The sequence below is a fragment of the Typopeltis vanoorti genome, chromosome 1, assembly GCF_054136105.1.
Source record: "Typopeltis vanoorti isolate ZY-2024b chromosome 1, IOZ_Tvanoo_1.0, whole genome shotgun sequence".
Lineage (NCBI taxonomy): Eukaryota > Metazoa > Arthropoda > Arachnida > Uropygi > Thelyphonidae > Typopeltis > Typopeltis vanoorti.
The window spans coordinates 111,337,045-111,363,673 of record NC_143549.1 but is presented as its reverse complement, the minus strand read 5'-3'; the positions used below and the strand labels follow the sequence as shown (position 1 = coordinate 111,363,673).

Here is a 26,629-nt window from a genome sequence, read left to right as displayed (position 1 = left end):
ACTTGAATGAAGTTTAGGGGTCAAATTGCTAAAATTATAAGCATATCTCAATGGATTATGGCATTAATGAAGAGGACATTGAATTGCAGAAGCAAAGATGTTATGGTTCTCTTACATAAGGCTTTCATTAGGCCACATATGAACTACTGTGCACATATCTGATTACCTGGTTTTCAGAGGGGGGGAGGGGATGAGGGAGTATTGGAGAAGGTCCAAAGAACATTTACATTAGTGTCAAGTTTATGGAACGTGAGAAACAAGAAGAGTTTGAAGGAATGCAGTTTACAGAGCCCTGTGAATAGAAGGAGTGGATATAATTGAGACAATAATTTGGTGAGGGGTTGTCATCTGATTAACATGGAGAAGATATTTCATAGAGTAGAGGGAGGCAAGGATAGAACTAGAGGCATTTCATGGAAGCTGTACAAGGGTGTAAGCAAGGGAGTGAGAAGCAGGTTCTTTGTATGGCGAGTGTTTGATGAGTAGAATGCATTGCCTGAATGCGGTGAGTGTAGAAACAATGAATGGGTTCAAGACACAGTTCAATGATCTTTTGTCACGAGAGAGTATAGATCTCTTGCAATGAGTCCTTTGACTCCAAGGAGTCAGATGTTAATAATAATAATAATATATGAGTTTTGAAGAAATTTATACAGTTAACAGATGGCATCACTGACAAAACCATGCTAAAAATGAATATACCAGAAAAGAACTTCAGATTATTAATAAGATTTATGTAAGCAGAATGAATCTATGATGAAATATTTGCTTAAACAGAATGGCAGGTGATAGATTAGCTAAAAAGATGCAAGCAAAAATGATGGTAAGAAATGCATCCAGAAGTAGATGACATGATACAACTAAGTGTGCTTTAGAAGACTGAAATATAAGAAATGATCAAATCACTAACCTGATAAATAATATATTAATTTTGAGGGGGGGGGAATTGATCAGAAACTAATCAAGAAATATTATATTAGGCTGTCATAATGTCTGGCACAATCAAATGAAAGTATAGACCAGAATTTCAATGTGAACTATTTTAGTGATATGTGATCAGTAACAGGATCGAGAACTAAAAACAATTGTTTATCCAGAAAAGTTGAAATTAGAACTCAGGTGAAGTCATATACAGCATATCTCAAAGCAAACTGAAATATGAAAGTATATAGATATTATCTCTTTCTCATTTAATGTGACTCCCACCCACAAAAGGCTGTGTAACCTATAGTATATTAGTAATCGGGGATAGGCTAAGGATTTTTTTTTTTTAAATTAATTTTTTAATATAATCCAGAAATTCTACTCTGAATTGGGTTGAGAAGGTTTCTCAACCCAATTCAGGTTCCTAAAATATCTAGCCTAATATTGTGATAATGCTACAACAGGAAGTGAACTGCGAGAAAGGCCCACAGAAAAGAAAAGCAAAATCAAATTGCGATCTTCCTTAGTTAGTATACAATTAATATCTGAAATACAAAAGTTACCAGTCAGTAAAATATTAAGTGATTGGAAGTATGTAGTTTTTGTTACACATATGTAAATTTATGTGATGTGTTGTGAATCACTGGTAACAGAAACTACAGCCAAGTAATTTGCAATTGAAGGCCACTATGTTAAACTAATCAACATAATTACCAGCTGAAAATCGTGATCTCCAATCCTCATTATGAAAGTCTTCTCTGACTACTTTCCAAAACATGTCTGCTCCACAAGGAAGAGTAATACAATGTGATAAAAGGGCTGAAGCTAGCTGAGCAATATGGGAAAATTCTGCTTGCATAAGTTTCCAAAAACTGAAATGAAAAAATTATGAACATGAATATTTAAATACTTTCTTCTTTTTCAGATACATTTCTATAGAAATTTTCTAAAAAAAAACAAAACTGAATGGGTTTAGAATAATAATATAAAATTTATAACCATATGTATCAGCTAATATTTAGTGGGAAAGGAGATGCTTCTATATAGCTAATCCACATGGGTAGAAATTGTTTCTTTACAGATTAAAATTTTATATTACAAAAATAATGACAAGAAAGCATACCTGAAAATTCTTGAAAGGAAAGACGATTGCCATATTTTTAATAACATTCAAATTAGTTACATCACTTTTACCTTATTTTTTCTGCCTTACTGTTTTACAAATTCATTATTAACCACTACCTATGAAATCATATCAAAGATACTTTCAACAATATCTGCAACAGTTAGATGACTAAGCTATCCATTTAGCTCAAAAGTGTTATTCCTCATTCCAAAATTGCATATTAAAAACTTTTACCATCTTAAAATTCCAACATATTTATTACATCTACAATGGCATCAAATACATCTTCAAATTTCATCATCATCACATTGCCGAAAACCACTCGCAAGGGGTGTACAGGATATGATAGTACTACATGAAAAACTTACATCACCACTAACCTCCTATCTACAATTTTCCTCCAAATCAATTTGTTACCTGTCAAAATTCCAACATTATCAGATCTTATGTTTCTATCTTCTAAGGCACTTTTTACCATATCAAACAAGCTATATCTTGGTCTTTCTCTGGATCTTTTTTCTGCCATCCTGGCAGAGAACTCTTGTTTTGCTAATCTTTCCTTTCCCATTTTGTTTAAATGACGATACCACCTGAGATTAGCTCTGGTAACACATTCCTGGATGATAACGATGTTAAGTTCTTTCCTAATATCTTCATTTTTACTATGATATTGCCATTGATGACATATGTTCATGCCTCTAATCTTTCTCAGGACTCTCATATCTGTGGTCTCTAGTCTTTGATAAGTGTTTTATTTCTAACCCAATTCTCAGATCCATAAGTTAAAATTGGTTTGAACACTCTTGTATACAGCTTTGTTTAGTGTTTTGACTAATTTTTCTCTTATTCCATATAAATTTATTCAGTTGACTTCCTACCATACCAGCTGTATTGATTCTGTTGTCTATTCCCATACTTAATTTACCATTTTCACTAAAAATCGCCCTGAAGTAGTTGAAATGTTTTACTTATTCTATAGGTTCTCCATTCAAAATGCAGTTGATATTTTCAATGCTTCTGCCTATTTTCATTGTTTTTGCTTTGTTATTGCTGACCTTCATACCAAATCTATTACAACAGTTATTCAATTGTCAAGGAATATTGCAGACTGGTAGTGAATTTATTTAGAAGTATAACATCATCTGCATAAAGCAAAGTGCTGACCTGACATTACCATCTCCAATTTGAATATCAAGTTTAATATCACTTTCTTTTAGGCTTGCACGGTGATCCTAATGCATTTTTGAAAATTATGGAGACAACTACCGTGTTTGAATGAAAACTTTAGCTTAATATAACTAAAATCTACAATTCGACGTTTCGACGTTTATGTCAAGGTCATCTTCTGGAGCATGCAACTATACACAGAAAACAAGCTACACTACAATCAAACTGGTTTGTCAAATATACTGACCAACCGCTACAACAATTGTTGGCCTGACCTATGGTGAAAAAAAAAAAAAAAAAAAAAAAATTATACCTCAACGCTAGAGTCCTGTTATTAGTGTTATCTGTTGGTTGTAGAAATACATTGGGCGCAACAACAAGTAACTATCTATATACATATAATAACAACATGTTATACCTGTACATTCCAGCCAGTTGGTATGGAATGGCTTCTAATAATAGTTGTAGACTGGCTACAGTCCTGACTTATGCTGGATCTTATATATTAGGTAGACTGAATGTGTGCCATCCAGATCCTTGGAATTTTCATGCCTTCTTTGTTGTTGATATTTGGATGGTTTATCAAGATTTCGCAGGCTTCCTTGAATTTCCTTTCATACCAGGTTTTTGTGTGGTGTAAAGAGCGGGTGCTTTTCCAGTTGATTTGCTGTAAGGTGTTGAGCACGTGGTCTGAGAGGCCTGCTTCACCATAATGGTTATATTTAATGTGTCTAATGTGTTCTTTCTGGCGTCTGTCCAGTTTCACCAATGTATGCTAAGTTACAGGTGCAGCAGATGCTATAGACTCCAGGATGTGCTAATGGGAGGAGAGGATCCTTAGAGGAGTTGAATATGGTTTTAAGTTTGGTGGGTGGTTTAAAGGTGGCATTGAGGTTATAATGTTGTAGGATTCTATTGATTTTTTCTGATAACCCTTTAATGTATGGGATGGCTATGGTTTTACTGTAATCTAGATTCATTTTTGTTGTTGCTTTATGGAGTATTTTATTAATAGAATTTTTGTTATAGCCATTATTTATGAATGTGTCGCTGATGATTTTTAGTTCTTGTTTCAGGGCTTGCTGGTTAGAGCCAATTGTTGTAACTCTGTTTTTAAGGGTGTTAATGACTCCATATTTTTGTGATGGGTGGTGGTATGAATTTGCATGTATATATTGGCCAGTGTGTGTCGGTTTTCGGTAGACTGTGAAGGAAAGACTGCCTGAAGGAAGACGTGTGACTAGTGGGTCTAGGCACGGGACCAAATTTTAATTTTCTATTTCGATGGTAAATTGTATGCGTTCGTGTTGTTTGTTTAGGTGGCTAAGGAATGTGTTTAGCGTTTGTCGCCCGTGCGACCAGATCGCAAACACGTCGTCAACGTATCTGAGCCAGGCTGTTGGTCTTAGCGTGGCGGAATCAAGCGCCCTTTGCTCAAAGGTTTCCATGTAGACGTTAGCGATTGGGGGAGGATAGTGGTGAGCCCATGGCTGTACCTTCTTTCTGTAGGTAGAATTTGTTTTGCCACACAAAGTACCCGGACTTTAGTACGTGGGCAAAGAGGACCGTAATGTCGGGCAGAAATTTGTTCTGCAGTAGGAGAATTGTGTCATTGATGGGGACATTAGTGAAAAGGGCAGAAATGTCAAAACTGACTAATAAGTCGTCTTTGTCGAGTGTTATGTTTTTTAATTTTGTTTATAAAGTGTTGTGTGTTTTTTATGTAGGAGGGGGAATGACCTACCAACTCCTTGAGTGTTGCAGCTAATTTCTTGGCTAAGTGGTAATTGGGACTGTCTATTCCTTCCACGATTGGTCGAAGGGGCACATTTTGTTTGTGTATTTTAGGGACCCCGTATATTCTGGGGGAGCGGGCGTAGTGGGGTTTGAGTTTTTTAACTGTATCTGGGGGCCAAGAAGTGACGGACTTGAGTAGTTTCTCTGTTTTATCCTTTTTGTTGGGTTATAATTTACAAGCTTATATGTGTTGTTATCGGCTAGTAGTTGATTCATTCGAAGTATGTATGTTGACCTGTCAAGGACAACAGTGGCATTGCCTTTATCTGATTTCGTTATTATTATGTTTTGTTTGGCTTTTAATGACTTAATTGCTGCTAATTCTGTTTTTGTGAGATTGTTCTGTATGGTTTTCTTAGTGTTTAGGACATTACTAGTTTCTAGTCATATTTTATCTGCTATGTTGTTAGGTAGGGACCTGATGCCTCTTTCTATGTGGTAGATAAAATCCAATTTGTTTACCTTTTTAGGTGCTATTGTGTAGTTCAGTCCTTTATTCAGTAGCATAAGTTCACCGTTGTTCAGGGTGTGGCTTGATAGGTTGATCACGTGGTTCTTGCTTGTCGGTGGTTAGTCGCTCCTTGTCTCCCTTGTTTGTTGTTCATTGTTGGTGTTCTGATTGGATGGATTCCTGTGATTGGCCGCCATATTTTGCCGTTGTTTCAAACTGTGGAATTTGGTCTTGAGTTTTTCTTTATTCTTTTCCAGGGTATATTTGGCCGAATTGTCTGTAATTCTTTCAAGTACTTGTAGAATATCTGGATTAATATAGTTCGATAGTTCGGATTGCATTTTTGAAACCAGATTCTGTGTTGTAGCTAGGTTTTGGCGGGCTTTTTGAATCTGTTCTCTGAGCATTGCTTTTTCTGTGCGGTCATAAATACGAAGTGCCTTAGCGGATGTAAATTTCTTTTTTAGCCTGATGTAGATAGGAATGAGTTTACTGTCTCTGCATCTCTTTAAAAAGGCCAGCCGATTGATCAGGAGGGAAATACGAATCTTTAACTTACCATAGTGATTGCAGCACTTGTGGGTATCATTTCCATGGATGATCTGAATCCTTTCTTTTAGGCTTGCACGGTGATCCAAAAGCATTTTTGAAAATTATGGAGACAACTACCATGTTTGAATGAAAACTTTAACTTAATATAACTAAAATCTACAATTCGACGTTTCGACCTTTATGTCAAGGCCATCTTCTGGAGCATACAACTATACACAGAAAACAAGCTACACTACAATCAAACTGGTTTGTCAAAGATACTGACCAACCGCTACAACGATTGTTGGCCTGACCTCTGGACCAATCGTGGAAGGAATAGACAGTCCCAATTACCACTTAGCCAAGAAATTAGCTGCAACACTCAAGGAGTTGGTGGGTCATTCCCCCTCCTACATAAAAAACACACAACACTTTATAAACAAAATTAAAAACATAACACTCGACAAAGACGAGTTATTAGTCAGTTTTGACGTTTCTGCCCTTTTCACTAATGTCCCCATCAATGACACAATTCTCCTACTACAGAACAAATTTCCGCCCGACATTACGGCCCTCTTTGCCCACGTACTAAAGTCCGGGTACTTTGTGTGGCAAAACAAATTCTACCTACAGAAAGAAGGTACAGCCATGGGCTCACCACTATCCTCCCCCAATCGCTAACTTCTACATGGAAACCTTTGAGCAAAGGGCGCTTGATTCTGCCATGCTAAGACCAACAGCCTGGCTCAGATACGTTGACGACGTGTTCGCGATCTGGCCGCATGGGCGACAAACGCTAAACACATTCCTTAGCCACCTAAACAAACAACACGAACACATATAATTTACCATCGAAATAGAAAATCAAAATTCTTTCCCGTTCCTAGACACACTAGTTACACGTCTTCCTTCAGGCAGTCTTTTCTTCACAGTCTACTGAAAACCGACACACACTGGCCAATACATACATGCGAATTCATACCACCACCCATCACAAAAATATGGAGTCATTAACACCCTTAAAAACAAAGCTACAACAATTTGCTCTAACCAGCAAGCCCTGAAACAAGAACTAAAAATCATCAGTGACACATTCATAAATAATGGCTATAACAAAAATACTATTAATAAAATACTCCATAAAACAACAACAAAAATGAATCTAGATTACAGTAAAACCATAGCCATCCCATACATTAAAGGGTTATCAGAAAAAATCAATAGAATCCTACAACATTATAACCTCAATGCCACCTTTAAACCACCCACCAAACTTAAAACCATATTCAGCTCCTCTAAGGATCCTCTCCTCCCATTAGCACATCCTGGAGTCTATAGCATCCGCTGCACCTGTAACTTACCGTACATTAGTGAAACAGGACGGACGCCAGAAAGAACACATTAGACACATTAAATATAACCATTATGGTGAAGCAGGCCACTCAGACCACGCGCTCAACACCTTACACCAAATCAACTGGAAAAGCACCCGCTCTTTACACCACACAAAAACCTGGTATGAAAGGAAATTCAAGGAAGCCTGCGAAATCTTGATAAACCATCCAAATATCAACAACAAAGAAGGCATGAAAATTCCAAGGAGCTGGATGGCACACATTCAGCCTACCTAATATATAAGATCCAGCATAAGTCAGGACTGTAGCCAGTCTACAACTATTATTAGAAGCCATTCCATACCAACTGGCTGGAATGTACAGGTATAACATGTTGTTATTATATGTATATAGATAGTTACTTGTTGTTGCGCCCAATGTATTTCTACAACCAACAGATAACACTAATAATAGGACTTTAGTTGATGTATAATTTTTTTTTTTTTTTTTTCATCAGAGGTCAGGCCAACAATTGTTGTAGCGGTTGGTCAGTATCTTTAACAAACCAGTTTGATTGTAGTGTAGCTTGTTTTCTGTGTATAGTTGTATGCTCGAGAAGATGACCTTGACATAAAGGTCGAAACGTCGAATTGTAGATTTTAGTTATATTAAGCTAAAGTTTTCATTCAAACACGGTAGTTGTCTCCATAATTTTCAAAAATGCATTAATACCACTTTCCTTTATAATGCGATCTACATAGATAATATTCATTATCTATGTAGAAGGGATAATGTACATCCTTGTCTGACACCAGATTTAATATTAAACCATCTTCCTGCACTTCCTCCAATTCTAACTGCTAACTTAAACTCAAATAAAGATTAAGTATTGCTTGATATAATGCCCTATTGACACAATACAACTGTAGTGTTTTGAATAGCTTTTCTCTTGGCACCTTGTCATATGCCTTTCACAGATCTACAAAACTTAAAAACAGATCTTTGTTATTATTATTACACAAGACCTGATGGAGTCAAAGACTCATCTAGGAGGTCCATTTATCATACACACAGCTCATCATACCGTGCTTTAAACACACTCAAATTCTCTGCAGACACCACAATTTCAGGCAAGACATTCCAATCATTCACAACTCTGCATGAAAAAAAAACTGCTTCTCACTCCCATACTCACACCCTCTTTATACAGTTTCCAGGGACAACCTCTGATCTCCCACTGTTTTCTGAAGAAACTCTCCAACATTGATCCTATAACAACCCCTTACTGACTTGTACGTCTCTATCACATCTCCCCTCTTCCTCCTATCCACTAGACTCTACAAACTGCATCTTCTGCATCTTCTCAATCTTTCTTCATATTCAACACTCCAGAGGTCAGAAACTACCTTAGTCAGTTGTCTCTGGACCCTTTCCAGCATCTCTTCATCCTTTTGAAAACCAGCTGACCAAACCATTTTTTACAGCACTCTTTCTTCCATTTCTGAGCTTATTCAACAACCTCCAGAATTTGCCACCTTCTTGATATTTATTTTCTATTTTCTTGCCAAAGTCCTCCTATGACTTTTGTTTAGCTAGTTTTACACAGTGTTTAGCTTTCTTACATTTCTGTCTCTGTATTCTCTAGAGCATTTCTGTCTCTGTATTCTCTAGAGCATTTTTGTCTCTGTATTCTCTGTGTCCACCATTGAGTTCTAATTTTTCTGTCCTTGCTGACAACTTCACCACATGCCTCTCTGGCTGAATCAATTAGGGTTTACTTCAAGGCTTGCCAATGAATCTTCAGGGTTTGGTTCCTGTTCTCAAACTCTTATATTTTTTATTCATTAATCTTTGTGTATTTTAGTCTACAGTTCACATCTGAGAGTTGCTCAACTTTTATTTGTTTTAAAATTTTCTTACATGTTCTTCTTTTCGATATGAAATTTAATTTTATCCTGCTCAAGCCTAAATGGTGATCACTTCCAGTTTCAAATCTTCAGTACACTCTGGTGTCCTTCACCAGGGAGAAAACATCACTATCAATAATAACATAGTCCTCTTCTCTCCATGTAAATTTGTGCATATTTTTATGTTGGAACATTGTGTTAGTAATACTCAGTCCATGTCTTGAACAGAAATCCAAAAAGGTATTTGCCATTATTATTAGCTTTGCTATTTTCTCCAAATTTTCCCCAAATATTTTTGTATGTCTGACAATCATTTCTCACTCTGCTATTTAGATCCCCAACAAGGACCAACTTTTCCTTTTTCATTATATCACTTGCTTTCTCTAAAGCCTCAAAAAATTCTTCTACTAAAAGTAGAAGTTCTACTAAAACTTCTACTTTTAGTAGAACCTTCAGTGGGACCATAGGCACAAATAAGTCTCGTCCAAATCCCCATTCTGATATTTGCCCACATTACTACTTGAGACTGCCTGCCATTCAAGATTATCCTCGTATTTAGTGTTGAATACTATAGCTGCTACTCTTTTCCCTTGATTGTCATTGCCTGAATATAACATTTTGTGTTTATTGCTCAGAAAGATCTGACCAATTTTTGTCTTTTTTGTTTCAGTCATCCCTATTATGTCGATTTGGTACTTATCTAATTCCTCAGCTAATTCCTCTTTACCATTCAAGCTTCTTCTGTTGATAGTAGTACCAATCTTGAACTCTGGTGATGTTGAGTTGGGGTGAGTTTCAGGATTTGTTCCAGTAGTTGACTTTTTGCAGTTAGTCTTGTTTCCCTGGCAAAAAAAAACAACAGGGGCCTTGTTTAACTGGGTGATGATGCCCCAGCCGGGATGAAATTCTGTCATGTTGTACCATCATTTTATATTTTGATATAAGCCAATAAGAATACAATTTGGTCAGCTAAATCCCAAATTGCCAGCTCATCCTCTGTTCAGTATCCATTTAGATACCTAACATGGTGCACCAAGAAAAGGTGAGGATTGGAAATGAGGTCAGAAGCCCTGGTCGATTCTCTGCATTCCTTTAAAGACTATGTGGGGTTCTCCTCTCAGTTTATACAGCTTTGACCCTTAAGCAACCATCAAATATTCATATTAATAAATTGTGTTCACCATCATAAATAAACTACAAAACTTACTAAAACATAACAAAACCATAATAATACCATGCAATATATATATAGCTGGCCTGGTTTTCCAAGTGGTTAGCTTATCTGTGGGTTCGAATCCCACTGTGGGCACGAATGTTTGTGATTGTCTCTGAAAATACTAGTGGTGGTGGCATTGGTGTTGCTGCAGTTCATTGTAGTTGATGGATTGAGTGGTGGAGACAGAGCTGTAGAGTAGAGTAGATGCCCTCCCTCGATGAGTATTTTTACTCCCTGGAGGTGTCACGTAATAATAATAATATATTACTAACTCATAATGTGATTTACCAATTTAACTATCAATCCAGATGCAATGTCTGTTACATACGATCCACTATTCATTACTTAAAATGTTTAACTGAGCATTGCTGTGATTGCAGTATTCCCACATCAGACTATGTACATCTAACCACAAAGGGAAAAAAAAAAAAAGACAAAAACACTAGAATTATCAATAATAATCCTACTACTGAAATAGCATCACATGCCATACAATTTAAACCACACTCCTGCAATTAAGACAGTTCACTGTTATTGATTTTTAAGTAATCAAAAGGAAATTAAATTGTTCGGAGTTTCTTGCTATCAGAAACTACCAATTCACAATAAACATACAAAGACCCTGCAAAATCTTGCACATATGGCAATTATATAAGATTAATCACTCTCCATACTCTCAAACAAACCATTTAATATCTAATTTTATGAATCATTCAGCATGTAACAAACTTAACAGTAATTTCTCTTTTTGTAATCATGACACATTTATGGAATAGCCAGCACACTGTCATTCATGTACTGCTTGCTATGTATATTACAGGTTTTATTAGTTCGTAGCCTGTTATACTTCATAATCTCTTTTTTAAAAAATTCATATTCTTTTTATTTTATTTGCATTTTTATTTCTGCTTTATTTACATTCCTATGTGCATTTATTGATTCTCCAGTATGTCATTCCCATTATTAAGTTTAGTACTCAAAATAAGGTAAAAGTAGTGTACTTAATTTAAAAATTTTCCCAAATATGCCACATCTCTATCTTCAAGAATTTACACATATGCATTCTTATCAGCATTTTTCTAATATAAAATTTCAATTTGGAAATTAATAATTAAATTCTAGGCTTACAGACTAGCTAATGGGGTTATCTCCACAGCTTACGTTAAAGATACCAAGAAATTATATACTTGGTTTTTAATCCTTTACCCAAGGAAGCAAAACAATGTTATGCACGTGAAATATATTCATGTCTGAGCTACTTGTATATAGAGGCTAATGATTTCATATCGCTTGTCTTAGTACGTATCCCATAATGCAAAGCACCCCCCCCCTTTCAGATTTGTAAAATGCTATGCACAATGGGAAGGGCTACTATCCAAAGATATTAAATAGTTGAGTAGTGGCCCTTCCCATTATACATAGCATTTTACACATCCAAAAGGGATGGGGGCTTTGCTTTATAGGATACAGGCCCAGCTGGTGGCGTGTGCAAAGTGTACAATATACACAGGTGCTGCAGAAGAAAAGGCACCTAAAAGATGTCAAAAAATATGAGATAAGAGTTTAAATGAACAACGAATAGTACATATAATTATGAATGTACGTCGTCTTCCATTCGGGTCCCCTTCAGATCTTCCCGGAAACGAACAAATAAATTCTGAAATTGTATCCTGGACCCGATTATATCACTGTAATTTTTTATTAAAATTTACGAAAATATACCTAAAATAGTTCTTTATTTTTTGATGTATTATTACAATCCGACCTCCATGGAGTCAGAGACTCATCTTGGGAGTCAGAGACTCATCGTGAGAGTCAGAGACTCTTCGCACATGCCACCAGTATCATAAATAAACTTATGATTAATTGTTGAGTTCCGTGTAAGGGCCGTATCCTAATTTTAATCGGATCGGATGCATGTGGTCCGGCCCTAAAAGTCGGCTTACTACTGATAACTCATTCTTCTTGACATTCGAGCCTGTTATATTAGCGGGCTGTTAGGGCGGCGTCAGCGACACAAAATAATCGGCGAATCGGATTTATAACAACAACCTTGAAGAACTCTTTGCAAATTCACTGATTGCATTGAGAATACTATTGACTTTGCCCATTTCATTTGCTAAGGGAGAGAGAACATTTTCTAAATTACAATTAATAAAGAACTACCTGCGATCAAGCATGATTTGGGACACTAATTTCAAATAGAAAATAATATTGCTCAGTCTATCAACATTGATGTACTGTGACAGGATTTCGCTAAAATGAAAGCCAGACGAGTCCCTTTTAGTAAAATTAATGTAAAGAATATTTGAATAAATCTCTTAACTTTATATTACTATTTTATATTATTTTGAAAATTTATATAACTTGAAAAAATTTGTATAAGCAGGACTAATCCATAGGTAACATTATACTATAAAGCAGTTTTCATTTGTTTTTCATTTCCTATTCGTTTTATTCACACTATTCAACAAAAATGGTACCGAACATTAATCGCACCCACAAGAAAAATACCATGCACCAGTCCTGATAGGATACATACTAAGGCAAGTGATGTGAAGTCATTAGCCTCTATATACAAATAGCTCGGACATGAATATACTTCACATGCAAAACATGGTTTTGCTTTCTTGGGTAAGGGATTAAATTAAACCAAGGATATAATTTCTTGGTATCTTTAATGTATAATAAACTCAAGGTAAAAAATTTCAACATCCACAGCTTAAGATTAAGCTGTAGAGATACCCCCTTTATTCTCCACTATGATTAAGCTAATACATATGGTGATGAAACAACTGGAGTTTCATGGAATCTGAGTTATAAGAAATTAAAGTATCAAAATATATACTTTTTCTTTCAGTGCAATATTCAAATGATATTTCCATAAGCTATAATATTCATCTATCTATACAACAGATGATAAGCTAGTTTCTTGATGAGAAATTAGATGGAGCCAAACAAAAAACAAATGCAGTACAGTAAGTGCCACATATCACATACTAAAAACTTCTTTACCTAATATTACTTTGCTGTTCAGGTATCCCATGTAGTTACAGGACTTATCATAAGAAGATCACTAATTCAAACAAGACTTCTAACACATCTCTTTAAACTCATTAAACAATGCACTCACAATTTACCTTGGCAATTCATTACATTCAGCTGCTACTAAGAAAAAAATCCACTTACTTCATTTTTCTATCAATGCTCTTATTTAGCTTCCAGGGAAGTACTTTCTTTAAAGGTACCTGAGGCATAACTATAAATAATAAATTACACGATAACTACAGTAATTAACTTTAATGAAATAAAAGTACAAATATTTTGTACTGAAATTAACAGTACATCATCAGTGTAGACAACAAGCAGTTCAAAGGAATGGAATGCAAAGTACATAACAGTCGGTGGATTACCAATTAAAAACTGTTGCCGCGTGCTAGAAATTAATATTAATAAAATATTATTAAATAATTCTTAAAAACTATTTCAGTGATGGTTACATAAGAATCTCCCAAACTTTTGGGAGAGAGAGAGAGAATCATTTCGATTCAGATTTGGCCGATATAAAAGAGCTTTTGCAACTTTCTTTGGAAAGGCATTCATATTTATTATTATTATTATTATTAAACAAGACCTCATGGAGTCAAAGACTCATCTAGGAGGTCCTTTTATCTCACACACATCTCATCATACCGGGTCTTAAACACATTCAAACTCCTTGCAGACACCACACTCTCAGGCAAGGCATTCCAATCATTCACAACTCTGCACGAAAAAAACCTGCCTCTCACTCCCCTACTCACACCCTCTTTATACAGTTTCCAGGTATGACCTCTGGTTCTCCCCTGATCTCCCACTATTCTCTGTAGAACTTCTCCACCATTGATCCTATAACAACCCCTTACCAACTTGTAGGTCTCTATCATATCTCCCCTCTTCCTTCTCTCCACTAGACTCTGCAAATTACATCTTTTCAATCTTTCCTCATACTCGACATTCCAGAGGTCAGAGACTACCTTAGTCAGTCGCCTTTGGACCCTTTCCAACATCTCTTCATCCTTCTGAAAACCAGGTGACCAAATCTGGGCACAATAGTCCATGTGTGGCCTAATCAAAGCCTTATACAATGGAACAAGAATCTCCCTACTTCTAAACGTCAGTGTCCTCCTCATCATTCCCAGAAGTCTTTGTGTTGTCTTCACAATTTTGGCGATGTGTCCCCTAAATTTTAGATCCTTATCCACTATCACTCCCAGATCTCTTATTTCCTCTACTTCCAACAATATATTCTCACCAAGCATAAATTCTGCATCCCATCTTTGTTTTCCAAATTTTAAAACCTTACATTTTGCAACATTGAACTCACATCCCCATTTGCTTGCCCAATCACTCAATTTATTCAAGTCTTCTTGCAAGGCCACAACATCTTCACTACTCTTTATGATTCGTCCCAACTTTGCATCATCTGCAAACAACTGAATATCTCCATCCAAATCTTTGCCAATATCATTAATATACAAGTTAAATAGTAATGGCCCTAAAACAGATCCCTGAGGCACTCCATTAGTGACTTTCCTTTTCCTGGATATTGCACCCCCATACACAACTTGTTGATACCTATCAGATAGCCAGTCTCCAATCCAATGCACTAATCTAATATCCAAAACCAAAAATGCTCTAGTTTGACTGTCAACTTATCATGAGGTACTCTATCAAAAGCTTTTGCAAAATCCAAGTATATTACTGTGTATCCTTCTCCTCTGTCCAAGGAAGCAGTCACTTTATTGTAATAAGTAAGTAGATTACTAAAACACGATCTCCCTTTAGCAAATCCATGCTGTCCATCAAAGATTATACCATTGTTGTCAACCCAACTCTGGATCCTAGTTCTCACAAGCTTCTCCAACAACTTAACCACAACACCTGACACACAAATAGGCCTATAGTTTGATGCTTGAATTCGATCACCTCCTTTATGAAGTGGCACAATCTTGCACTCCTTCCACTCTTTAGGGAGTTGACCAAGCGCAAGACTCGTATTAAAAAAATATGTCAAGGCAGGTGTCAACTCTCTGGCACATTCCTTCAGAATACGCGGTGATATATTATCAAGTCCCACAGCCTTATTTACATCTAGTTTACTCAACTCCCCAAACACTTCTTGCTCACTTACAGTCAGTCTCTCCTCCCCATCATCAACTGCTCTTAATCTCTCCATGAAGTCACATTCACAAGATTGAAAGATCTTTATGAACTGCTCATTAAGTATCTCCACCACACATTCTGCAACAGCTGTCTTTATACCATTTCCTCCAATCAATGTCATCCTTCCATAATCATTCCCTCTTTTGCTGGCCACATATCGAAAGAACTCCCTAGGATTCTTTTTAGCTTCTTTAGCTAACTGCTGTTCATACCTCTCTTTAGCTACTCTCACCAACCAAGTCACTCTCCTTGCCTGGTCTTTGTAGAACTCATGAAATTGGTTACTTCCACTTCTCTTATGCTGCCTCCACAATGCCCTTTTTCTCTGTATTGCATGCTTAATCTCTTTATTCATCCATCTCACACCTAACTTATTTAACCTTCTCACCCGTGGTATACATTTAGACATTGCATCCACTAAATATTTTTTGAAAATCCCCCAAGCTGCATTGATCTCTTTTCCAGCTAACTCCTCATTCCATGCTACACCTGCAAGCTGTCTCCTGAGCTCTTCATAATCACCCCCCTTGTAGTTCCACATATACCCTTTTTTCACAGGGGTCCTTGCACTGCTGGCAACCACCCAAGTAATCACCTCATGGTCACTTTCGCCAATTGGTGGATGATTTGATACCTCATTGATAATTACATCCTCCGATGAGATGACCAAATCCAAGACCCTTAATCCTCTTGTGCCCTCTGTTACATACTGTCTGAGGTAGTTATCCCTCAAAAACTCAAGAAACTCATTTTCTTTACTTCCAGTTGCTATCTCTTCATTCCAGTCAATATTGCCATAATTAAAATCACCAATAATAATCACCCTTTTCTTATTTGCTTGGCTTATTTGACTATACATTTCACTATCACCATCATCCACATTACCAGGTCTATAACAACATCCCACCAAGCATTTGATTCTATTCACCTCTATCTCACACCATACTGCCTCAAAACCACTGGCCCCATTTCCCTCTTGCATCTCTACCTTGTATGGACATAACTCTTTCTCTATCATCAATAGCACTCCCCCTCCCTTTTTACCCCTTCTATCCTCACGAAACACATCATACCTTTCCATCTCTATTCCTGTCAGGATGTTATCCTCATCTAACCATGTCTCACTTATTCCGACAATCTCTGGGTGCACAGACGCAATTAGTGCAACCATTTCATCCGCCTTGTTTCTTATACTTCTAGCATTGGTATACAAACACAACAACTCATTTCTGGATCTACAGCTAGTTCCATTGATACCACTCACTCGATGTGATCTCTCCATGCTGGACTGGGGCCATTTCCCTTTCTGCTTCTTCATTTTAGAACCCTTTGCAATTCCATCTGTTTCCTTTTGATCCCTGATCATCCCATTACTTTCCTGCCTACACATTCTCTCACCTCCTCTTGGAGCATCCACCTTTCTCACGCTGTGTATCCCTGTCCACCCTGAGCCTCCCCGTTTCCCTGCTCCTCTTGCACACCCATTCTCTCATTTTCTATACTCATACCACTCACTTTCACATTCATTTCCACTCCTTCAATCTCTCCTGTCTTACTCTCCTGCTCTTCCACATCACTCCCCTCTCGATCTGATTCATTCTCTCTATTCACTTCTCTACCTTCCAGCAGCAGTCTCTCCAAGCGACTCACACCATAACCACTCAAATGCAGTCCATCGCTCCCATACAGCTCACTTCGTCCCTCAAACTCATTCCACACATTAACAAACTGTACTCCCATCTCCTCACACATTTCAGCCAGAATATCATTCATAATCCTTGCTCTCCGCCTCATTTCACCACAATCATACCTAGGCAACACACTGACCACCCTTCCTGTCACACTATTCTCCTTTATCTTTCCAAGCAGTCTCCTGACATTCATTTTGACATGCTCTTTGTTCTCTCTCAAATCATTCGTACCAATTAATACAATTAACTCTTTTGCTCGTTCCCGCCTCATATTCAATGCCTCAATCACTCTACTCATTTTACCGCCTGGAAAACATACCTTGTGCATTTTATCCTCTAGCACACCTTTAATAATGGAGTCGCCATACAACGCCACTCGCTCATCTTTTGTTATCTCTTTCATGCCATCATGATTTATTTTAATAGTTTTGACCTGAATTCTCTTAATTTCATTCCGCATCCATTTCATTTCTTGCTTCATCCAATCCAATTCACCTTCTGAACCTCGCGACGCATTCACTCTATCATTAAATCTTTCTAACTTTCTAACTCTCGACCCCCTCTTCTCACTTTCCCTCTCATTCATCCTTCTTTGTTTCCGTACTTTCGGTCCAACATACGTCCAACTTTCACTATCATTCTTCTCACTTTCACTCTCACATATCTTTCTTTGTTTCCGTACTTTCGGACTAACATGCGTCCAACTTTCGCTATCATTCTTCTCACTTTTACTGTCATTCATCTTTCTTTGGTTCAGTACTTTCGTTCCAACATGCGTCCAACTTTCGCCATCAGTCATTCTTTTTTCGCTATCATTCATTCTTTCGATTTTTTTTACTTGCGATTTCTGCACCACGTCATTTCTACTTTCATTCGTTCTCTCAATTTCGTTTCTTTCCGCCTCACTTTCGTCCCTTTTAACATCCGTTACGGTTGTCAAATCGCTCTTTTTCTTTTTTCCTGATTTTTTAACATTTTTTCGCCTGTCTTTCTCGCCATCCTCTTTCAAAAGTGCACTCGCGACACAATCGGTACTAGCACTTTCTGTCATCAACTTCATATTCGCATTCATCAATTCCTTGTTCAGGTCACATTTCGCACACACCCTTCTTCCATCCGCACTAAACATCCACAAATCATTTATGTAGTCGAAGGAATACATATAACAGACCTCACACTTAACGAACCGACTGAAATCCAAATTAAAATCATGGAATGACAATGCCGCCGCCATTTTTTTTTCTCTGCAGGTTACTAGGTCTAATATTAACGTTTTCGTATTTAGTTTAAGCAAGAAAAAAAACCCACACTAATAATATCGGTAGCGTACAACGTTTACAGCCGCTCTTACTTAAACAATTACGCATATATACTTAATTATTCCTAGTAAAACTTATCTGAATCAGGAGCTCTTCAAAACACGTTCGTAGCGCTTGACCCACTAGCACCCCCTCCAAAAATTTTCCTTTTCATGATGGGGTTCGAGCTCAGGTCTTATCTTACGAACAGTGTAAGTATTCTGCTAATTGCGCTACCGAAGTACCACAAAAAATAAATATTATTACTTAACACCTCCAGGGAATCCAAAGGCTCATCGAGGGAGGGCACCTACTCTACAAGACCACAACTACTTCCATCATCTACACCCACGCCGTCTACCGCCAACCACTAGTAGTATTTTCACAGGACACTCACAAACATCCATGCCCATGGTGGGATTAGATCCCACAGCCTTTTGGCTGGAGAGCAGATACGCTAACCACTCGGCCAACCAGGCCGGCATTTAAACTTGCATTTATGGAGAAGACAAGCTTTATCCCACTGGATATTGTGTTTAGTGTCAATACTATGTTGTGCCAGAACAGACTTTTAGGTTTCAATAACATAATCTACTAATAAATGGATTGTGAATATTTCTGGACGCCTGTTATAAGATGCTGAAACTAGTGCATTAGCCTTGACTTTTCCATTGTACCAAAATGCATCCCGTATCTTGATTTTTTGCATAACCTTGAATGCAATCTGTCAGGAATTTCTAGCAAAAATGCTAATAAACTAAGCTTTAAAGTTGCTGCTTCACTTTTTAAAAGCAAATTATCTCCATGTAATTTATCGAGTGCTGAAACCCATGTGCTAACCTCATTAAGAAAAAATAGTGATATATCTATTTCAAAAGCTGATAAAGGAAAAGTGGAAATGGTAATGGACAAGGCCTTTTGCAAGATACCTCCACCTATCAAGAACCCACTCATAACCCTAGAAAATCGCAAATTAAACAATTAAATAACATTTTCTTGAACAAATCAAGGATGTTCAAATACAAGTCAGACTTGTTAGTCAGCTTTGATATTGTTTCCCTCTTTACCAATATTCCATTATCTGACACTGTTAATTTACTATATGATGATTACCCTCCGGATATTGCAAAGATTTTTGAATTTGTTATTCTTCTCTCCCGTAGTCCTAAATGGACTGTTGGGTCACTCATGGCTGGTAGGTGATATTCTTTGTTAGTCTCCTCTTCGAATTTGTTATATATTCAGGATATTTCAGCTGGAAAAACAAGATCTATAAACAAGTTGAAGGTACTTCCATGGGTAGCCCTCTGTCTCCACCTTTGGCAAAATATTTTTTGAACCATCTGGAAGACACCTTGTTCTCATCCATTCATCCCCAACCCTCTCTTTGGTTTCATTATGTTGATGATGTCTTTGCTATTTGGTTCTGAAGAGGAACTTACTACATTCCTACAACAGACTTCACCTACACATTCAGTTCACCATAGAAAAAGAAAAGGCTGGTAGTTTACCATTCTTGGACATCTTTCTTACACACACATCCTCTGGTAATTTATCAACCAGTGTTTATCGAAAACCTACCTTTACTGGCAGATACATTCATCAAAAGTCTGCTCATCACACCTCTCAAAAAATTGGTGTTATCAAGTCTTTAATTAATAGAGCACATAAAGCATGCTCCTCTCCATCAAGCTTACAACAAGAACATTTCACTATAAAAAAGTTAATAGAGCCTAATGGTTACAACTCTAATCAAATCCAGCATATAATTGACTCCTATGTTCCAACAACCTTAGGATTCTTCAACAGACCGCAGGGCTCCAATCCCTTATATTTCTGGCATCTCAGAACCGATTGGCAGAATTATGAAGAAGTATCATCTCATTCCCGCATATTTTCCTATCAACAAAATTTCTCACCTGTTGCTATCTACAAAAGACAAACTTGCACCTCTATCATTAGCTGCCGTTTACCAGATACCGTATGAATGTAATTTAACATACTTTGGACAAACAGGCCATTCTGTGTGTGTGTGTGGGGGGGATGAATGAATGAACATCAATATTATATCGCATGCATGAAACCTCAAAAGTCTGGTCTGGCACAACATAGCATTGACACTAAACACAATATCCAGTGGGATAAAGCTCGTCTTCTCCATAGATGCAAGTTTAAATCCGAACGCCTTTTCAAAGAAAGTTGCGAAGCCTTTTACACTGGCTAAATCTGAATCGAAATTATTGTCTCTCTCTCCCAAAAGTTTGAGAGATTCTTATCTTATGTAACCATCAAAGAAATAGTTTTTAAGAATTATTTAATAATATTTTATTAATATTTTATTCTAGCATGCAGCAACAGCTTTTAATTGGTAATCCACCATCTATTATGTACTTTGTATTCCATTCCTTTGAACTGCTTGTTGTCTACACTGATGAGGCATTTTGTTTATTAATTATCTTGTAAAGGGTAAAACAATAACCAGGAATATTATTCTGATCTTTTAACCAGACCAGACGAAAACCTGTCACCTGCTGATCAAAGAGTAGATACACTAACCACTTAGCCAACCAGGCCAGCATTATATCAAACTGACATAATGTTTCATCAAAGTATTACATATTATTATTATTATTATTATTAAACAAGACCTCATGGAGTCAAAGACTCATCTAGGAGGTCCTTTTATCTCACACACATCTCATCATACCGGGTCTTAAACACATTCAAACTCCTTGCAGACACCACACTTTCAGGCAAGGCATTCCAATCATTCACAACTCTGCACGAAAAAAACCTGCCTCTCACTCCCCTACTCACACCCTCTTTATACAGTTTCCAGGGATGACCTCTGGTTCTCCCCTGATCTCCCACTATTCTCTGTAGAACTTCTCCAGCATTGATCCTATAACAACCCCTTACCAACTTGTAGGTCTCTATCATATCTCCCCTCTTCCTTCTCTCCACTAGACTCTGCAAATTACATCTTTTCAATCTTTCCTCATACTCGACATTCATATGGCACATCTTTATCTTCAAATTTGGACATCACATCTGTGTTCATCAATGTTTCACTTAAAAATACCTTGGAATTCATCCAAGCCAAATTTTCGCCATGTCTCATCTCTGTTTCAAGCTATTTCCTTTGGGAAGCAAAATTCTCTAAATAAACAGACAAGACAGCCACTGGTTTGCTGCCCCCCCCCCTCCAGTGGCTAACTACCTCATTGAAGAGAAAGCTCTAATTCCATTCCACACAGCCATTTAATTGTGTAGTAGTAATTCATTATCCTGTATGGCCTTTTAGGATACATATCAGGTAAATGATGATGATTATGATAAAGCAACTATATGACTATTTTCTGGAATAGCTATGAAAGAATTCATAGTGAAGAATTTATGGAGACACAACACACATTAGAATAATTACTTTACTTAAACTTTAGGAAAGTAACATTCGACATTTTAACCTTTGTATTGAGATCATCATGAAGAAAAATACATAAGATACAAGCTACATGACACTGCACTATACAAAAGTAAGACGAATCTAAATGCTTGTCAATTATTTAACCTAGCCTGACCTCTTCTGGAAAAATAAAATAAAATAAATTTAAATAAAAAAATAAAAAATGTATTTTTTTATTTTATAATATATTAAATTATATATATATTATATAAATAAAAACAAAATATAAATGGAACTACATTGAACATTTCTAAAGTCCTTTCGTATTGAGATCTTCTCCTCTTCGGGCTTGTTCTTGTTACTATATGAATTGCAGATGGGTCCTCTACATTTTTGGAATGATTAATCCATTTTTGTTCAGGTTTGGATAATGTCTCTGGATAATGGTGTGGTGTAGGGACTTGGTGCCTTTACACTAATTGGTAATCCACTGACTGTTGTGTACTTTGTATTCCATTCCTTTGAACTGCTTGTTGTCTACACTGATGATTCCAGTCAATTCTGTGGCATGTTTTGAGTATGTAGTCTGATAGGACTGTTTTGCAATAGTGGAGGTATTTAATGTGTCGTTTGTGTTCATCTTTTCTGATTGGGATGGTGTGTCCTGTTTCCCCTATGTAAGGCAGGTTACAGGTACACTGAATTTTGTAAACTCCTGGGTGGGCCAGGTATGGAAGAGGATCTTTGGAAGCGCTAAATAAATTTCTTAATTTTGTCAGGGGGTTTGAAGGTAGTCTTAATGTTGTACCTAAGTAGTGTTCTATCTATTTTTTCTGAAATGCCCCCTAATGTAGGGTATAACTATGGCATTCTTGTAATCTTTTTTTTTTGTTTTTAGTGACATTTTTATGGAGGATCTTGTGAACCATTTTTTTTTATTGTATCCATTTTTTATAAATGTTCAGCTAATAATTTCTAATTCTTGGTTCAGAGCCTATTCATTAGAGCAACACTGGAAAGATGAACCAAGAATTAGAAATTATTAGCCAAACATTTATAAAAAATGGATATAATAAAAAAACAGTTCACAAGATCCTCCATAAAAATTCCATTAAAAACAAAAAAGATTACAAGATTGCCATACCATACCCTACATTAGGGGCATTTCAGAAAAAAAATAGATAGAACACTACTTAAATACAACATTAAGACTACCTTCAAACCCCCTGACAAAATTAAGAAATTTACTTAGCTCTTTCAAAGATCCTCTTCCATACCTGGCCCACCCAGGAGTTTACAAAATTCAATGTACCTGTGTGTGTCCTGTTTTCCCTTACATAGGGGAAACAGGATGCACCATCAGAAAAGATGAACACAAATGGCATATTAAATACCTCCAATATGACAAAACAGGCCTATCAGACCATGCCTCAAAACGTGCCACACTTGGAAAGGCACCAAGTCCCTAGTTCAAAGAAGCTTGTGAAATGCTGAAACATTATCCAAACCTGAACAAAAATGATGGATTAATCATTCCAAATACATGGAGGACCTATCAGCAATCCGTATAGTAACAAGAACAAGCCCAAACAGAAGCTCTCAGTACAAAAGGACTTTAGAAATGTTTAATGTAGTTCCATTTATATTTTGTTTTTATTTAAATTTTTAAAAATTTAATTTCTTATTTTTTTTTTTTCCACAAAAGGTCAGGCTAGGTTAAATAATTAACAAGCATTCAGATTCATCTTACTTTTGTACAGTGCAGTGTTATGTAGCTTGTATCTTATACATATGTATTTTTCCTAATGATGACCTCAATACAGAGGCGAAGTGAATGTTACTTTCCTAAAGTTTAAGTAAAGTAATTATTCTAACACGTGTGTTGTATCTCCATAAATTCTTCACTATGAATGCTGAACGCTGTGTAACCTTAAAAGAAAGATCTATGAAAGAATGACTGATGAGTGCTATCGGTAGGGATGTAACAGAAGAAGAGATGAAATCCGAGTGAATATTATGCAAGGGCATATTATATACATGCCAGATGTAATATTACCTAATGGTAAAATAGGGACAAATGAAAAAAAGAGGGGCCTAGAGTTTCAGAAAAACCCTCAATAAAAAAAAGCAGTCATGAAATCAGATGGGATTAATGTCCCATGTATTATGAGAATGAGCAAATTAATTGGCACTCCACCAAGCCATTTAAGTTGCACATTTCGGCTTAAATGCTGATTTAAGCTAATATTATGGTTTAACAGCTCCAATATTTCATGATCATCATCATCTAAGACTTCAATATAAGAAATGTACTAACACACACACAAACTACACAAAAAATATATGGAAGATGTTAAGACTAGAAGACCAAGACCTAAGAGAGGACTCCAGTATAGTCTTAACATCCATCTACAGGAGCTAGCTGGTAGTCTTGGCTGTCTGTTGGGAGGTCTACGAATTACTACTTCCCCAGTCTTGGGAACTTTCATACAACCATATACTTACTGAGAGTTAGATGGTTTTTCAAATCTTCTGTTGATTCAAAAGAAAGTCTTTCATGTTTGTATTACTGTGGTTAAGCACTGTAGTTTTTTTGTTGTTTTTTTTCATTTGATTCTGTGCAAGATGTCGAAGGTGGTCAGCTGGATCTGACTAACCAGAAACAATTGTAGGAGAAATATATTTCTTATGTTCAAGATAGATGTTGGCAAATCCAATCTGTCCATAATAAGACAAATTGCAATAATAAGGAAACTTCTCCTTATGTTTGAAAGTATATACAAAGATTATATTTCTTGAAAGTACTAACTATCCATTCTGAGTCACCCTATATACATGGAACAGCAATAGCTGAGAGGTAAAAGATGCGAAATAGTTGTTAATTTTTTTGATGCAGTAATGGGAGAGGAAGATGCCACAAAAAAAGGCAAGTTCAGTTGTGAAGGAAGTCAGTTGCAACAGAGATTGGTGGCTCTGTCAGGAAGAATTTTACAATATCATACTGTTGACAGGGAGGATGATGAAAAAGTTTGACAAAGCATCTACTCTGCAAGTAAATTTCCTGTAAACTGAGAAAGAAAATAGTACTATTCAAAAAACATGATTAAAGTACCTGAAGAGAAAGACTGTTGTTATTTTTTTTTCCCTATAGAAAACTAGATTCATTCATAGGTAATAGCTGTTAAGCAAATGGAAAATGCATTACCAACATATCTTAGAGAGATATAGAAAGTATCAAGAACATGTAATCATTGAATTTTTTATCTTGCTCCCACCCACAAAAGGTTTTCTGCAAACCTATAGTACATGTGGTACAGTTTTTTCTCTTTTTCTCTATTTCTTTTCTCTTTTTCATTTTTTTTATCAATTATATATTTTTTTTGTATTTTTATTTATTTATTTTACATAGTCCAGAAATCCTGCACTAGAGACCAAACATGGAACTTTTCTCAAGCCACTCCAGGCTTCCAAATAAATGGAGGAAGTGGTCTCACACCAAGTGATGAGATTCATCTTCCACCTAAAGAGAATCACAAACATCCATGTTCACAATGCCATCCAAAACCTGCAGCATGTTGGCTAAAGAGCGGGTATGCTAACCATTCAATCGACCATGCCAGATAAACAATAAACAATCCAGAAAACAACTATTTAATGAATGGAAAGAAGAGAAGAGGAATTTATTGCATTGTTGCGAGACAACTTTCTCCAGCAGCATGTGAAAGAAGGAACTCGAAGTCGAAGAGTGTTAGATTTGCTAATAGCGTGAGAAGGGATCTCTGTCAAGAATACAGTGCTATTTTTAGCAACAGTTGGTGAGAGTGATCTGTACTTTCTTGGGAAGTATCTTATCATGCTGATGCTCTGATTAGAACAGGTTACATGCTGAACTACAAAGCTGGAAATTACGATCAACTTAGGAGAATATACTATTTTGGTCCTATGATATCAGTTACTGAATGGGAAAAATGTCAGCATTGCATGGGAATCTTTGAAAGTTTAAATGATGTGGTATTTGAATGTATCCCTAGTGTTCGAAGAATAAATAGGTTGGGAGTGAAATGGATGTGCAACCATATTAAGCAAAGGATCCACAAGAAGAATATGATGCAAAAAGAACATTGTGAGAATAAAAGTGAGAGGAGTTATGAAATATATAAAGCTCAGGCCAGAAAAGTAACAATATTCTGAGGAAAGCTAAAATGGAGTATGAAAAGAAATTGGCCATGCAAGCTAAAGGCAATCCAAAAGAATGTTATTTTTATGCTATAAGCAAAAGAAAGAATGAATGTGGAAGAATAGCTTTATTGAATGCAGATGGTACTCGAGTGTTGAAGGTAATGAGATTGTTCAGTTAATCAGTGCTCACTTTGCTAAGATATATCAACCAGGTGTATGTAACATAGTGCAGAGTGCTACTGCTACATTGGATGAAGAGTTACAGGTTCATGAAAATGATGTTGAAGAGCTATTGCATAACCTGGATAAGAATTTGACTTTAGGGAGAGATGAAATATCAGCCCATTTATTAAAGGAATGTTCCGCAGAAATGGCTATGCCTTTCACGTGTTCGTAT

General features: G+C 36.5%; 1 protein-coding gene across 1 annotated transcript in view; it reads right to left on the bottom strand.

Annotated features, from left to right (window-relative positions):
* The window catches only part of unc79 (UNC-79 domain-containing protein), a 1,277,183-nt gene that overhangs the window by 684,826 nt on the left and 565,728 nt on the right, over nucleotides 1-26,629 (bottom strand). Inside the window, exon 26 of the mRNA XM_090395893.1 lies at nucleotides 1,639-1,796. Within this exon, the coding sequence (XP_090252019.1) occupies nucleotides 1,639-1,796 (158 nt within the window). The remainder of the gene's footprint in view (nucleotides 1-1,638; nucleotides 1,797-26,629) is intronic.